This window comes from Leucopleurus acutus (assembly GCF_964270905.1).
Source record: "Leucopleurus acutus genome assembly, chromosome: 16".
NCBI classification, from domain to species: Eukaryota; Metazoa; Chordata; class Mammalia; order Artiodactyla; family Delphinidae; genus Leucopleurus; species Leucopleurus acutus.
Window position 1 is genome coordinate 9,812,389 of NC_139158.1, and position 12,980 is coordinate 9,825,368.

Genomic DNA, 12,980 nt, shown 5'->3' on the forward strand with positions numbered 1-12,980 from the left:
CGCCCCAGGCCCCACTCCCAGCCCCACCTGCCTCAGTTTCCCCCCGGCCAGCTGGACTACGCGCTCCTGGGACGGCCGAGGGTCCAGCCCCCACCCGAGCCCTAACCGCCGCCTCTCTCCTCCTCCACAGGCTCCCCCCTGCACAAGCAGGCCTCGGGCCCCCCGGCCGCAGCCCCCGCCGCCTCCGAGAAGCCCGGCGCCAAGGCGGCCGAAGTGGGCGACGAGTTCGTGGGGGACTTCGTGGTGGGCGAGCGCGTGTGGGTGAATGGAGTGAAGCCGGGCGTGGTGCAGTACCTGGGCGAGACGCAGTTCGCGCCGGGCCAGTGGGCGGGCGTGGTGCTGGACGAGGCGGTGGGCAAGAACGACGGCGCCGTGGGCGGCGTGCGCTACTTCGAGTGCCCGGCCCTGCAGGGCATCTTCACGCGGCCCTCCAAGCTGACCCGGCAGCCTGCGGCCGAGGGCTCGGGCAGCGACGCGCACTCGGTCGAGTCGCTGACCACCCAGAACCTGTCGCTGCACTCGGGCACGGCCACGCCGCCGCTGACCAGCCGCGTCATCCCTCTGCGGGAGAGCGTCCTCAACAGCTCCGTCAAGACCGGCAACGAGTCGGGCTCCAACCTCTCCGACAGCGGCTCTGTGAAGCGGGGTGACAAGGACCTGCGCCTGGGAGACCGTGTGCTGGTGAGTCCCCCCAACCCAAGCACTCCACCCCACGTAAGTGAGCTGGATCCCCGGGGCTGGGCAGGGTGGGGGACCCACGGGGCTCGGGTGGGGTCCAGGCTGGGGTACCCGCTCCTGGTCAGAACCACAGAGTGACCAGGGAGACAGGTAAAGTGGGTACCCTGGAGACTGTCACTGTGTGACCCTGGACAAGTGTCTTAACCTTCCTGGGCCTCGGTCTTCCCATCTGTAAAATGAGAACTTTAATAGTACCTGCCTTGTGGGTTGAAATGTGTGAATACATGTTAATGCCTTTAGACAGTACCTGATACTTAGTGCCCTCAAAATGTTAGCTGTCATTGATATTATCCATTGATCCAGCCCACCAGCGTGGATGTGCCAGGATTATACTGGAAAAGGCTGGGGACCAGAGTGCTCAAGACCCTTGGCCCTCCACTTCCTAGAGTAATGAAAATAAAAACAAAAATAAACAAATGGGACCTAATTAAATGTAAAAGCTTTTGCACAGCAAAGGAAACCATAAACAAAACGAAAAGACAACCCACAGAATGGGAGAAAATATTTACAAACGAAGCAACCGACAAGGGATTAATCTCCAAAATATACAAACAGCTCATGGAGTCAATATCAAAAAACAAACAACCTATTCAAAAAAAGGGCAGAAGATCTAAATAGATGTTTCTCCAAAGAAGACATACAGATGGCCAAAAAGCACATGAAAAGATGCTCAACATCACTGAGAGATGTTATTAGAGACATGCGAATCAAAACTACAATGGGGTAGTCTGAGTCTCACACGGCTCAGAATGGCCATCATCAAAAAGTCTACAAACAGTAAATGCTGGAGAGGGTGTGGAGAAAAGGGAATCCTCCTACACTGTTGGTGGGAATGTAAATTGGTACAACCATTATGGAGAACAGTATGGAAGTTCCTTAAAAAACTAAATATAGAACTACCATATGATCCAGCAATCCCACTCCTGGGCATATATCCAGAGAAAAACCATAATTTGAAAAGATACATGCACCCCAGGGTTCACTGCAGCACTATTTACAGTAGCCAAGACATGGAAGCAACCTAAATGTCCATTGACAGAGGAGCAGATAAAAAAGATGTGGTACATATATACAATGGAATATTAGCCATAAAAATGAACGAAATAATGCCATTTGCAGCAACGTGGACGGCCCTAGAGTGTCATACCGAGTGAAGTAAGTCAGACAGAGAAGGACAAATATCATATGATATCGCTTATATGTGGGATCTTTAAAAAATAGTGCAAATGAACTTATTTACAAAACAGAAATACAGTCACAGACATAGAAAACAAACTTATGGTTACCAGGGAGGAAAGGGGGGGATAAGTTGGAAGATTGACATATACACACTACTATATATAAAATAAATAACTAATAAGGACCTACTGTATAGCACAGGGAACTCTACTTAATACTCTGTAATGACGAATATGGGAAAAGGATCCAAAAAAGACTGGATATATGTATGTGTATAACTGATTCACTTTGCTGTACGCCCGAAACTAACACAACATTGTAAATCACCTATACTCCAATTAAAAAAAAAAAAAAAGACCCCTGGCCCAAGGTCGGGTGGTTCAGACATCTAATCAGCTAGAACCCCGAGTGGTCAGGCAAGCCGGCTTACAGTCTCACTGAGCTGTCCTTGGGGGTGCCTGGGGTCTGAGGGCACCTGCTGGCCATGGCCACTGCAGGGAAATCAGGCCCAGGTTCGTGCCTTTGCTGCTACTTCCCAGCCGTGTGATGCTGGGTGATTCACTTAACTGGGCCTCATTCCCATTCATTCATCATCTGTCCATTCAGCAAAACGGGCATAGATAACTCCCGTGTGATACTTTCGTTGGGATCATTGAGAAGCTGCTGGCCGTGGAAGTGCATCGTAGTTACCAAGGACTCTGGCTGTGCAAGACGTGGGTAGTGTCATGTGAGTGCCCTGTGGGGTGGGAAGTGGAGCCCCTTGGGGTTATTGACCATCCCTGAATGCTCCTCAGGTTGGGAGAGGAGAGAGGTTTAACCCCAGTGTGATCCTGCCTGGAAATCCTCTTGCACCTGCTCCCCCCTCAGGGAGTGAGAACTGGACGTACTGAGCAGGGGGCACTCAAGCTGTCACGAGGCAGGCCGTGCTCTGGAAATCTCCGCCAGACTGCAGCCCTTCAGCAGGGTTGGCAGTAGCAGCAGACGGGCCCCAGTGACTTCCCAGCCTGAGACTGGGTTGCATCCTTTGGTTTGAAACACTGCTTTCTCCAGGGCGAATCCATGCCCAGCACTTTCTGCACCTTGTCTCTTGGTTCTCCCCGCTGCCTTACGCAGTGGGTGTTATCTCCCCATTTTACAGATGAGGAAACTGGGCTCAGCCCTGGAAAACAACCTGCCCAGGGCCACTCAGCCAGGAGGTGCTGGGCCATTCATTCCTTTATTCACTCATCAACTGTGACTGCCCTGGAAACAGGACATGCTTGGATTCTGGTGGGTTGGGGAGAGGAATTTGAAGGAGGGATTTACTTTCACCTCAAGGATGGAGCCCCACATGCCCCACCCTAGTCCACAGCTTCCCTTGGGTTAGTCCTCCAGCCTGGACCGCTGTGCACAGCCAGGATCCAGCTGGCTCGGCCAACCCTGGGACTTGCTACTTCTCCCTTATGCCTTCTATAAACACCTGACACAGCATCTTCCTATCCCTACCCCTCCCTTTAACAAATTATATCCTGGACATGAATGAAGGTAGAGGCCTGAGCTTACACAATTTGAGGATGGGGGCTTTTTAGGAAACAACAATACAAAAAATATTGCTTTCGCAAATTTTACAAATCATGTGATCCCATGAATGTATTGTCAGGGCCCTCCCCACTCAGAGCCTCCAGAGAGGCTAGTGTATGTGAGGGGCTCTGATTACCTAAGCTACGTTAGCTTCACCAGCCACAAACCTGCTTCTGACCCGGGTCAAAGGCATGAGCAATATTTGTTATTTTTGAACATAAATAACAGAATTTATATCCATTAAGTTACGCTGCTCTTCAGTGATACCTCTGGGTCCTGGTTTCATTTGGGCCTCAACACTACCCCAGGAGGTCCGAGTACTCGCCAAATAGTGGTGGGCAAGTTGTTTATCCTCTCTCTGCCTCAGTTTCTTCACCTGTAAGGTGGGGATGAAAGTTCACCTGCTGGGAATTCCCTGGCGGTCAAGTGGTTAGGACTCTGTGCTTTCACTGCCGGGGCCCAGGTTTGATCCCTGGTTGGGGAACTAAGATCCTATAAGCTGCACAGCATGGCCAAAAAAAAAAAAGTTCACCTGCTGCATATGTAGTGTTTAGAAGGTGGTCTGGCTCCAAGTAAGCCCTGTGAAGTGTTAGCTGGTATCAGCATTGAAGTCCATGAAGGGTGGGCATTCTCCCTGGGCCATGGGGTCCTGGGCACAGGGAGGAACTGAGCTCGGGGAGCCTCTCTGAGGTCACACAGCGGCTCACGTCGGCCTGCATATCCTTGGCTTTCACTGGCTGAGTGCTCGCTGGGAGCGGAGCCTTGTGCCAAGAACTTCACACACAGAATCCATTTCCTCTTCAACCCCGAGGGGCCCTGGCCCCCGGAGGAACCCCTGGGAGGGTGACACAGGGGGAACATGCCTGACCTTCCTGGAATAGTGTCACTTAAATACTGGGCATCTTGTCACATGCCTGCCAGAGCGAAACTGGCAGAAGTTTCAGGTGTGGTTTGGAGTTTCCACACTGAGCTGCATGGACTCACCTCTTACTATCCCAGCTGCCCACGACGCACATGCGCATTGTTCCGTTTTACAGGCTGAGGATGAGAATCAGGCCTGAGTTTCCCACAGCACCCAGAGTGGAAGTGGCGGAGCTGGGCTGTCCTGCCTTTGTCCTTCCCGCCCTCGGCCCCTCCCCCTCCCCAGGACACACACAGGCACACACACGTGCACACACGCGCGCACGCACACACACACACACACACAGATAACCTTTCTGGCTAATCCCTGAAATTCCTCCAGCATTGAATCATTCTATTCCGCCCCAACTTCCTCTTCTGAAATCCTCCCTCCCCGAGTGCTCCCGTAGCTCGGACTGGGTGAGTTTGGGGTAGTACTCAAGGATCCTGGGTGTCTGGAGTTGGGGCGCATGGCAGAGGTGGGAGCAGAGAGATGCAATGACTTGTCCAAGGACACGCAGACTTTTAGAACATGCCTGGCACAGCTGAGACGGGACCCAGGCCCACTGGCCCAGCCTGGTGGGACCCTGGCATCCCAGGCCACCTCTCTATTTCCTTCTGCCTGGGAACACCCACCACTCCCTTTGGTCCTGGGCACCTTCCAGGCCCGGGGAGCCTATGGGGGGGCACTCAGCTGCCTAGCTGGCCGGAGACATAGCTGCTGTGTGTGTTCCCCAAGGTGTGGTCCCGAGGGTCCATCCCAGGAAGTGGGTCTGTCCGCGTGGTTTTAGGGATGTCGCTCCAGAGGCAGCAGGGCTGGTGCGGCAGACTCTAGAGCCAGCCATTAGTTTGCGATTTAGGTCGTGGAAGAGAAGAGACGTTCCAGGGGAATTAACGGAGAAGCAGGAACCGAGACTATGTAGAAAGGCAGCTTGAGAACTGGTGGCACAGAAGAGGGGTAGGAAGACAGCCCCACCCGGGGGCTGATCCAGACTCAGACAGGCCTGCTGGGGCAGAGACCACCGGGCCTTAATCACTCATTGTACAGGGAAGGACCGTGAAGGCCAGAGAGGGTGAGCGGTTGCCTGTGGTCACACAGCACATCATGGGCTGGCCTGGAACAGGAGCTCTGGGCTTCTGTCTATCAGTCCTGGAATGTCCTCTGTATCCCCCCCCCACCCCGAGTGGATCCAGCAGTCCAGGTGGAGGGCTGGAAGTATCTTGGTCAGCTACAGTTGCCAGCATGAGGTTTGATTAGCAAGGACCAGAGGAGGCTGTCTCAGGAAGGAAGAGGCCTGGCTGGTTGCTTGTGGCTCCAAGAGGTGCCCCAGGGCCAAAGCCGCAAGGAATGGATGTCAGTGGGGTAATGGGAGAGCTCTGACCCCCAAAGATGTCAGATGGCTCATAGGTTGCCATGGAGGGTCGGGTTCTCCAAAAGTAGGCGCCAAGGTGGGGTTAGGGGTGTTTCTTAGGGCTTTTAACTTCTGTGAAAGATTGGGCAGAGGGAGAAGTCAGACCGCTCTGCAGGCCAGACAGAGTCTCGGCCAACCTGGGGCAGCTCTGGAGCGAGATTGCCCATCACAGCGTCCCATGCTGAGCCAGCGTGTCCGGGCCTTTCTGCCCCGGCCTCGCTCAGTCACCGCATGTGAGTGCCCCATCTCAGGCGAGGGGCTCCGCACAGCAGGGCAGCAAGGGCTTCCTTGAAGCGAGATCTGAGTGGAGCATCTCCAAGTACTTGAAGTCTCTGCCCTTTTATGTCCCTTCATGTACTGGCCACAGAAGCATCCTGAGGAGGGTGGACCAAGAAACCTTTCCAGGGAATCGCCTCTCCTGCTGACACCCTCTCCCGGCGTATCCCAAAGCTCCCTGCCGGTGCCAGCCTGGCCTTGCAGATAACCCAGACTGTACCAGCCTGCGAGGCGGTCTGAGCAGCCCGGCCCCTCTGCACTGGGTGGGTAGGTTCTCTGCAGGGCTGTGTCCTGCCTGCTGCCCCCTCGGCAGCTGGCCTGGGCAGTGTGGGACCAGCCTCCTGAGAGATGAGGAATGAGGTTTTCTCTCTGCAGGTGTCTCCCTCTCTCCTCAGGCCCCGGTCAAGTTCCCACCACTCTGCTGAGAACTGACACCCAGCAGGGCCATCTGTAGTGTAGAGGCTGCAAGGTGGCCTCTGGGGTGTACAGGCCTGGGCGTGAGCTCAGCTCTGCCCTTCACAGCAGTGTCCCAGGGCAGGGTGCTGAGCCTCAGTTTCCTCATCTTTAAAATGGGCCTGATATTCCCATTTCGTAGGATTTGTATAAATTGAATAAGGAAGGGACTTCCCTGGCGGTCCAGTGGTCAAGACTCTGAGCTTCCACTGCAGGGGCCGTGGGTACCATCCCTGATCGGGGGACTAAGACCCCGCATGCCATGGCGTGGCATAAATAAATAAACAAACAAACAAATAATTAGAATAAGGAAGACTCCCGGCACTTAGTGAGCCCTCGGGAAAGGCTGGTTTTCTTTCCTTGTTCTGGGTGTTGTTTCTTCACCCCGGAGTCTTCACAGCTGAGGGGCAAGTGCTGTGATGCCCAGTGTGAGGCCTGGCTGTAGACGGGAGAGGTTTGTGAGGACCGGCCAGGGGGCATCCTGGGGGCTGCTGTCCTGGGTGCTCAGGCAGAGGGAGCTGGTGTCTGTTGGGAGCGGGGAGGGGTGAGCAGGAGGGGACTCGGTGGCCCACCGAGCACACAGGGCTGCTGGGCCTCCGTGTTCAGGCTCTGCTAATGGGGGGCAGAGCCAGGTAAGGCAGGGGGCCCAGGAGGTACTAGAGCTGCCTCCTGCTTCCTCTGTGCGTCATGGGGCTTCTGGCTGGGTTCCATCAGGGTTCCATCCCCTGTCTCGTGTGTCAAGCCCTTAGTCAACATCTCCACTTTAACCTGCATTAGTTTACTATGGCTGCTGTAACGAGTACCATAAACTGGATGACTTAAAACAGAAATGTACGCTCTCCAAGTTCCGGAGGTTAGACATTTGAAATCCCAGGTGTTGGCAGGGCCATGCTGTCTCTGAAGGATCAAGGGAAGCATGTGCTCCATGCCCTTCTCTTGGGTCCTGGTGTTGCCTGCACTCCTCGGCATTCCTTGGCTTTTAGGTGCACTCCTTGAATCTCTGCCTCAGTCTTTACGTGGCCTTCTTCCCTCCGTGTCTCTTCTCTTACAAGGACACCAGTCATACTGGATTAGGGCCCGCCCTCATGACCTCATCCTAATGTGATCACATCTAAAAGACCCTATTTTTATTTATGTATTTGTTTGTTTGTTTATTGGCTGTGCCGCACAGCTTGCAGGATCTCAGTTCCCCGACCAGGGATTGAACCCGGGCCACGGCAGTCAAAGCCCGGAATCCTAAGCGCTAGGCCGCCAGGGAACTCCCATAAGAGACCCCATTTTTTAATCAGGTTACTCTCATAGTCGTGGGAGTCAGGGCTTCAGCATGTCTTTTTGGGGAACACAGTGCAAACTATAACACACCCAACCCCCATCCCCGACCTGCTCCCCCGCCCCAGCGTCCTCCCCACATCCTCCCCATCTCAGTAAATGGCACGTGTGTCTCCAGCAGACCAATCCAGGAACTTGGCAGTTGGCCTTACGTCCTGTTTTTCTCTCCTCCTGACTACGTGATTCACAATCAGGCCTCTGGTGCCGCCTCCAAAATACACCCCAGTTGGTCCCCAGCCCTCCACCTCTGTGGGCAGGTCCTCTCTCTCCAGCAGTGGAACTGCCGCCCCCTCCTTGGTCTCCCTGCCCCCAGCCCTCCACCTCTGTGGGCAGGTCCTCTCTCTCCAGCAGTGGAACTGCCGCCCCCTCCTTGGTCTCCCTGCCCCCAGCCCTCCACCTCTGTGGGCAGGTCCTCTCTCTCCAGCAGTGGAACCGCCCCCTCCTTGGTCTCCCTGCCCCCACTCAGGGCCCAACACTCCAGGAGGCCCCATCTCACGTGGGATAAAACCCACCCATCTTCCCATGGCCCCCAGACCCTTGTGGTCTGCCCGCCCACCCTCGTATGATCTGACTTCGCCCTCTGTCCTGGCTGCACTCGGCCGCCCTGGCCTCCTTCTCTTTGCTCCCGTACCAGGCCAGTGCCTCTGCTGTGCCCTGCTGACCTCCTCCACCTGGGACTCTGACCCCAGGGCTCCCCACAGCTCACTGTCCCGCTTCCGTTAGGCCTCTGTGCCAATGTCACCTCTTGGAGACGGGGCCCTCTGGTACTCTTCCACGTAGCCCTTGTCATCCGCCTGGAATGACAGCATTTACTCGCTTACTGCTGGGCTGTCTGCTTCCCGCCCTGACGAGGAAGGCTGTGGTGTTTTGCTCACATGGTTGCTCCCCCAGTGCCTGCAACAGAGCCTGGTGTCAGGAAGGCGCTCAAACCTTCCTGCTCAGTGAATGACTCACGGCCCTGCCAGGTGGTCCTGAGAGCGGGTGAGGTACCTCGTGTATGACGTCGATGCCGCAAAAGCTAGTTGAGCCCCAGATGCCCCTCACTAGCTGTTCAGGTCAGCGACCGTGGACATGGTCAGGGAGGGTCACCGAGAGGGGCTGCTCACCTCTGTCCCCTCATCTCCCTGAAGGTGGCCCAGTGGCACCACTCACCTGCCCGTCTCTCCCGGGCAGCCTCTTTCCTACCAGGACCCCCTCCTTCCCCGCTTGCTCTGCTCTTCCGCCCCAGCGGCCCAGCAGGTGCTGCCCCAGGCCTTGGAAATGAGCCCCTCACTGGACCCTCATGGCTGCCCTGTGAGACGGGGGGACTTGCCCCAGCCTCCTGATGGCAGAGCTGTCTGTCCTTGTGGGCGAGATGCATGGGTTTATTTTAAACGAGTCACCTGTTTTAACTTCCTCAGAGGAAAATCCCGGAGAAACAGATAAATTCAATCTGCCCACCTCCCTTGTTTTATGAGACCCGGGATGTAGTCGCTGTTTGGCCCAGGCCAGTGGGGATTCCAGCCTCACAGATAACCCTCAGGGGCTGGAAAAGGAGCGGGTGGGGCTCATCCCTCTGGAGACTGGGGCCCAGCCTGTCCCCCAGTGGGGGTGTGGGGAGGGACAGTCCCTTAGTGGAGCTACAGGGACTCTGGTGCATTGCTGGGGAGGGCCAGGATGCAAAATGCACAGGCACTTAGGAAGACAGCTTGGCCACTTCTTACAAAACTAAACATGCTCTCACCATGCGATTCAGCAGTCCTGCTCCTTGGTACTTACGCAAATGAGCTGACATATCTGCATGAAAACCTGCACACAAATATTTCTAGCAACTTTATTCCTAATTACTAAAACTTGGAAGCAACCGAGATGTTCTTCAGTAGGTGAATGGATAAATAAACTAAGGTGCGTCCAGACAGTGGAGTGTTATTCAAGGCTAAAAGGAACTGAACTGTCAAGCCATGAAAAGACATTCGGGAACCTTAAATGCGTAGTATTAAGTGACTGAAGCCAGTGGGAATGTGCCACGTACTATATGATTCCACCTGTATGACATTCTGGAAAAGACAAAACTTTGGGGACAGTAAGAGATCGTTGGTTACCAGGGGGTAGGGGAGGGAGGGATAGATAGGTGGAACACAGAGCATTTTTAGGGCCGTGAAACTATTCTGTATGATACTATAATGGTGGGTACGAGTCATTATATATCTCAAAGTCCATAGAATGTACAACACCAAGAGTGAACCCTAATGTAAACTATGGACTTTAGTTAATAACAATTTGTTGGCTCACCATTGTAATAAAGGCACCCCACTGATGCAGGGTGTTAATAAGAGGGGAAACTGTCGGGGCGAGAGGTGAGGGGATATGTGGAAATTCTCTGTATTTTCTGCTCAAATTTTCCAGAAACCTAAAATATCTCTATAAAACAAAGTCTATTAGGGACTTCCGTGGTGGTCCAGTGGTTAAGAATCCGCCTTTCAATGCAGGGGGTGCGGGTTCAATCCCTGGTTGGGGAACTAAGATCCTACATGCTGCAGGGCAACTAAGCTTACACACCACAACTACTGAGCCCTCGCGCTGCAACTAGAGGGATGTCCACGCGCTGCAATGAAGATCCCACGTGCCACAACTAAGACCTGATGCAGCCAAATAAATAAATTTTAAAAAGCAACATCTTTAAAAAAGTCTATTAATTTTGTACAGTAAAGACAGGTTAAATATAATAAAAAAAAGAAAGAAGGGAAAGGTCTCATACCTTGGAGGGCAGGGCCTGGCACACATGCAGTGGGGTCTGGTGAGGGGGAAGCTTGTCCATTTCTTCTAGGTTGTCGAATTTGTTGGCATGTAATTGTTCGTAGTATTCGCTTATGGCTTTGGGGATTTGTTTTGTTTTGTTCTTTTGTTGTGCGCTGCGGCATGCGGGACTTAGTGCCCCAACCTGAGATTGAACCTGGGCTACGGCAGTGAAAGCGCCGAATCCTAACCGTTAGGCCACCAGGGAGCTCCTGAATTGCAAGGTTTAGAATTCATGTCTTCAATGTGCCTGGCACGTAGCCAGTCCTTAAGAAATGGTGGGAATAGAGTGAGTTTTAATTAGGGAGCTGGTTCCTTTCGGGCACACCTGAGGCATACTTAAGGGTGTCAGAGAAGGTAGCATTTAGAAAATCCTATTTTGGTTCAGATAAACACAGTAGATAAACACACACATTTATTTTCACCCTTTCCTGAATTTGCACTAGAATGACAGTGAAGGGATTTAAAAAAAAAAAAAAGGTATTAAACCCTCAAGGACAAAGAGAACAGGAGAGGAGACAGCAGAAATACCACTGGAAACCCAGCGCAGCCCAGCGCACAGGCAGCCGCGGGGAAAGCAGAGAAGCAATCAGTGTTTCCCTCAGAAGCCCCCTGAGGATGGGAAGTCAGCCGTATGGTGGCCTCTGGAAATGGAGCTGACGTTGTTTGAAAAATCTTCAGACTCCACCTCCCTGCCTAGGGTCCCCTCTGTGTGGTGACTGCCCCTCCAGCAGATGTCTGGGATGAGTGGTTGTCTCGTGAGAGGTTCAGAGAAGGAGTCTTTGGATGGGGGAACCCCTGGCATGTTGGACTGAAAAGGGAGGATTAAATGAACATGTCTATCCTAAAAGCTGAGCCCCTTTTTCCTACTGGCTTCTCCCTCATTCAGCTCCTAGATCACTGGTGGCCAAGCCTCCACCCTCTAGAGGGCGCAGAAGCTTCTTCTCTGGGGAGGGTGGCCGGTCCTGTGAGAAATAAGAGAAGGTGATACCAGTGTCAAATCTGAACAGAAGGCCACGGAATATAAATACGGATATTCAACAAAAAAGCTCTGGATAATGAAAAACCTGATTGCAGATACAAGAAACATCACAGAAGTACTAGAAGATAAATTTAAGAGAGAAGTACTAGAAGATAGAAGTACTAGAAGATACATTTAAGGAAATTAAATTTAATAAATTTAATTTATTTAATGGAGTCTGATCAAAATGAAGCCATCACTGCGTGGCAGGGGTAGAAACCCAGTAGGGGTGTGTGCAGCCTGGTGATGGGGAGGCAGCACCTGCCCTTCCCTGATGAGACGTCGATGGATGTCACCCCCAAATTGAAAAATTGACAAGTAGCAATATTAGCGTGTCATTTAGAAATATGGAGGTCAACACCAAAAACTTCATCTTAAAGAGTGAAAGTGCTTCTGGGGAGAGGTGGAGAAACTTATACGGTTTTTTAAGGCTTTGGAAGTGTATATATATATATATATACATGTATGTGTGTGTGTATATATATATATATATGTAAAACTTTATGTATATATATAACTTGAATTGAAAGTTTTCTAAATCATTGTTACAGTAGTATTCCCGATTATTGGCCTGTCCTGAGTTATTTTAATTGTGGTAAAACGCACGTAACGTAACATTTACCTTCTTAACCATTTCGGAGCGTACAGTTCAGTAGTATTAAGTATATTCACATTGTTGTGCAACAGGTCTTTTTCATCTTGCGAAACCGAAACTGTATTCCCATTAAACAACTCCCCACTTCCCTTCCTGCCCAGCTCCTGGCAACCTCCATTCAAACCATTTTTTTTTTCCTTTTGGCCGCACAGCTCGGTCTGTGGGATCTCAGTTCCCTGATCAGGGATTGAATCCGGGCCCTCGGCTGTGAAAGCGTGGAGTCCCAACCACTGGACTGCCAGGGAATTCCCTAAACCTTTTTTTTTTTTTTTAAACATCTTTATTGGAGTATAATTGCTTTACAATGGTGTGTTAGTTTCTGCTTTATAACAAAGTGAATCATCTGTACATATACATATATCCCCCATCTCCTCCCTCTTGCGTCTCCCTCCCACCCCCTAAACCATTTTTATGGATAACGTTTATTGAGACTCTAGTATGCTCCAGACACTGCACATTTAGTACTTAATCTTCACAAAAGCCATTTTGACAGATGAAGATGCTGGAGCTCAGAGAGGTTAGGTAACTTGCCCAAGCTCATACAGCTTGTAAATGGCAGGGTTTGAACGCAGGTCTGTCTTCCTGACTCCAGAGCTCTTGCTTGGGACAGCCCTGGGAAGCACTGTTTATACCTGTACCCCTCCCAGCTGTCCTTGGGCCTCCGCCTCATCTCCCCTGGCCC

The 12,980-nt window shown here is 52.3% G+C and overlaps 1 protein-coding gene across 2 annotated transcripts in view; it reads left to right on the plus strand.

The window, feature by feature from the left end:
• The window catches only part of CLIP2 (CAP-Gly domain containing linker protein 2), a gene marked incomplete at its 5' end in the record, with an annotated part of 51,104 nt that overhangs the window by 13,370 nt on the left and 24,754 nt on the right, over positions 1 to 12,980 (plus strand). For both annotated transcript variants that reach the window (XM_082858033.1, XM_082858034.1), the window contains one exon: positions 131 to 681. In XM_082858033.1, coding sequence (XP_082714159.1) covers positions 131 to 681 — 551 coding nt within the window. The remainder of the gene's footprint in view (positions 1 to 130; positions 682 to 12,980) is intronic.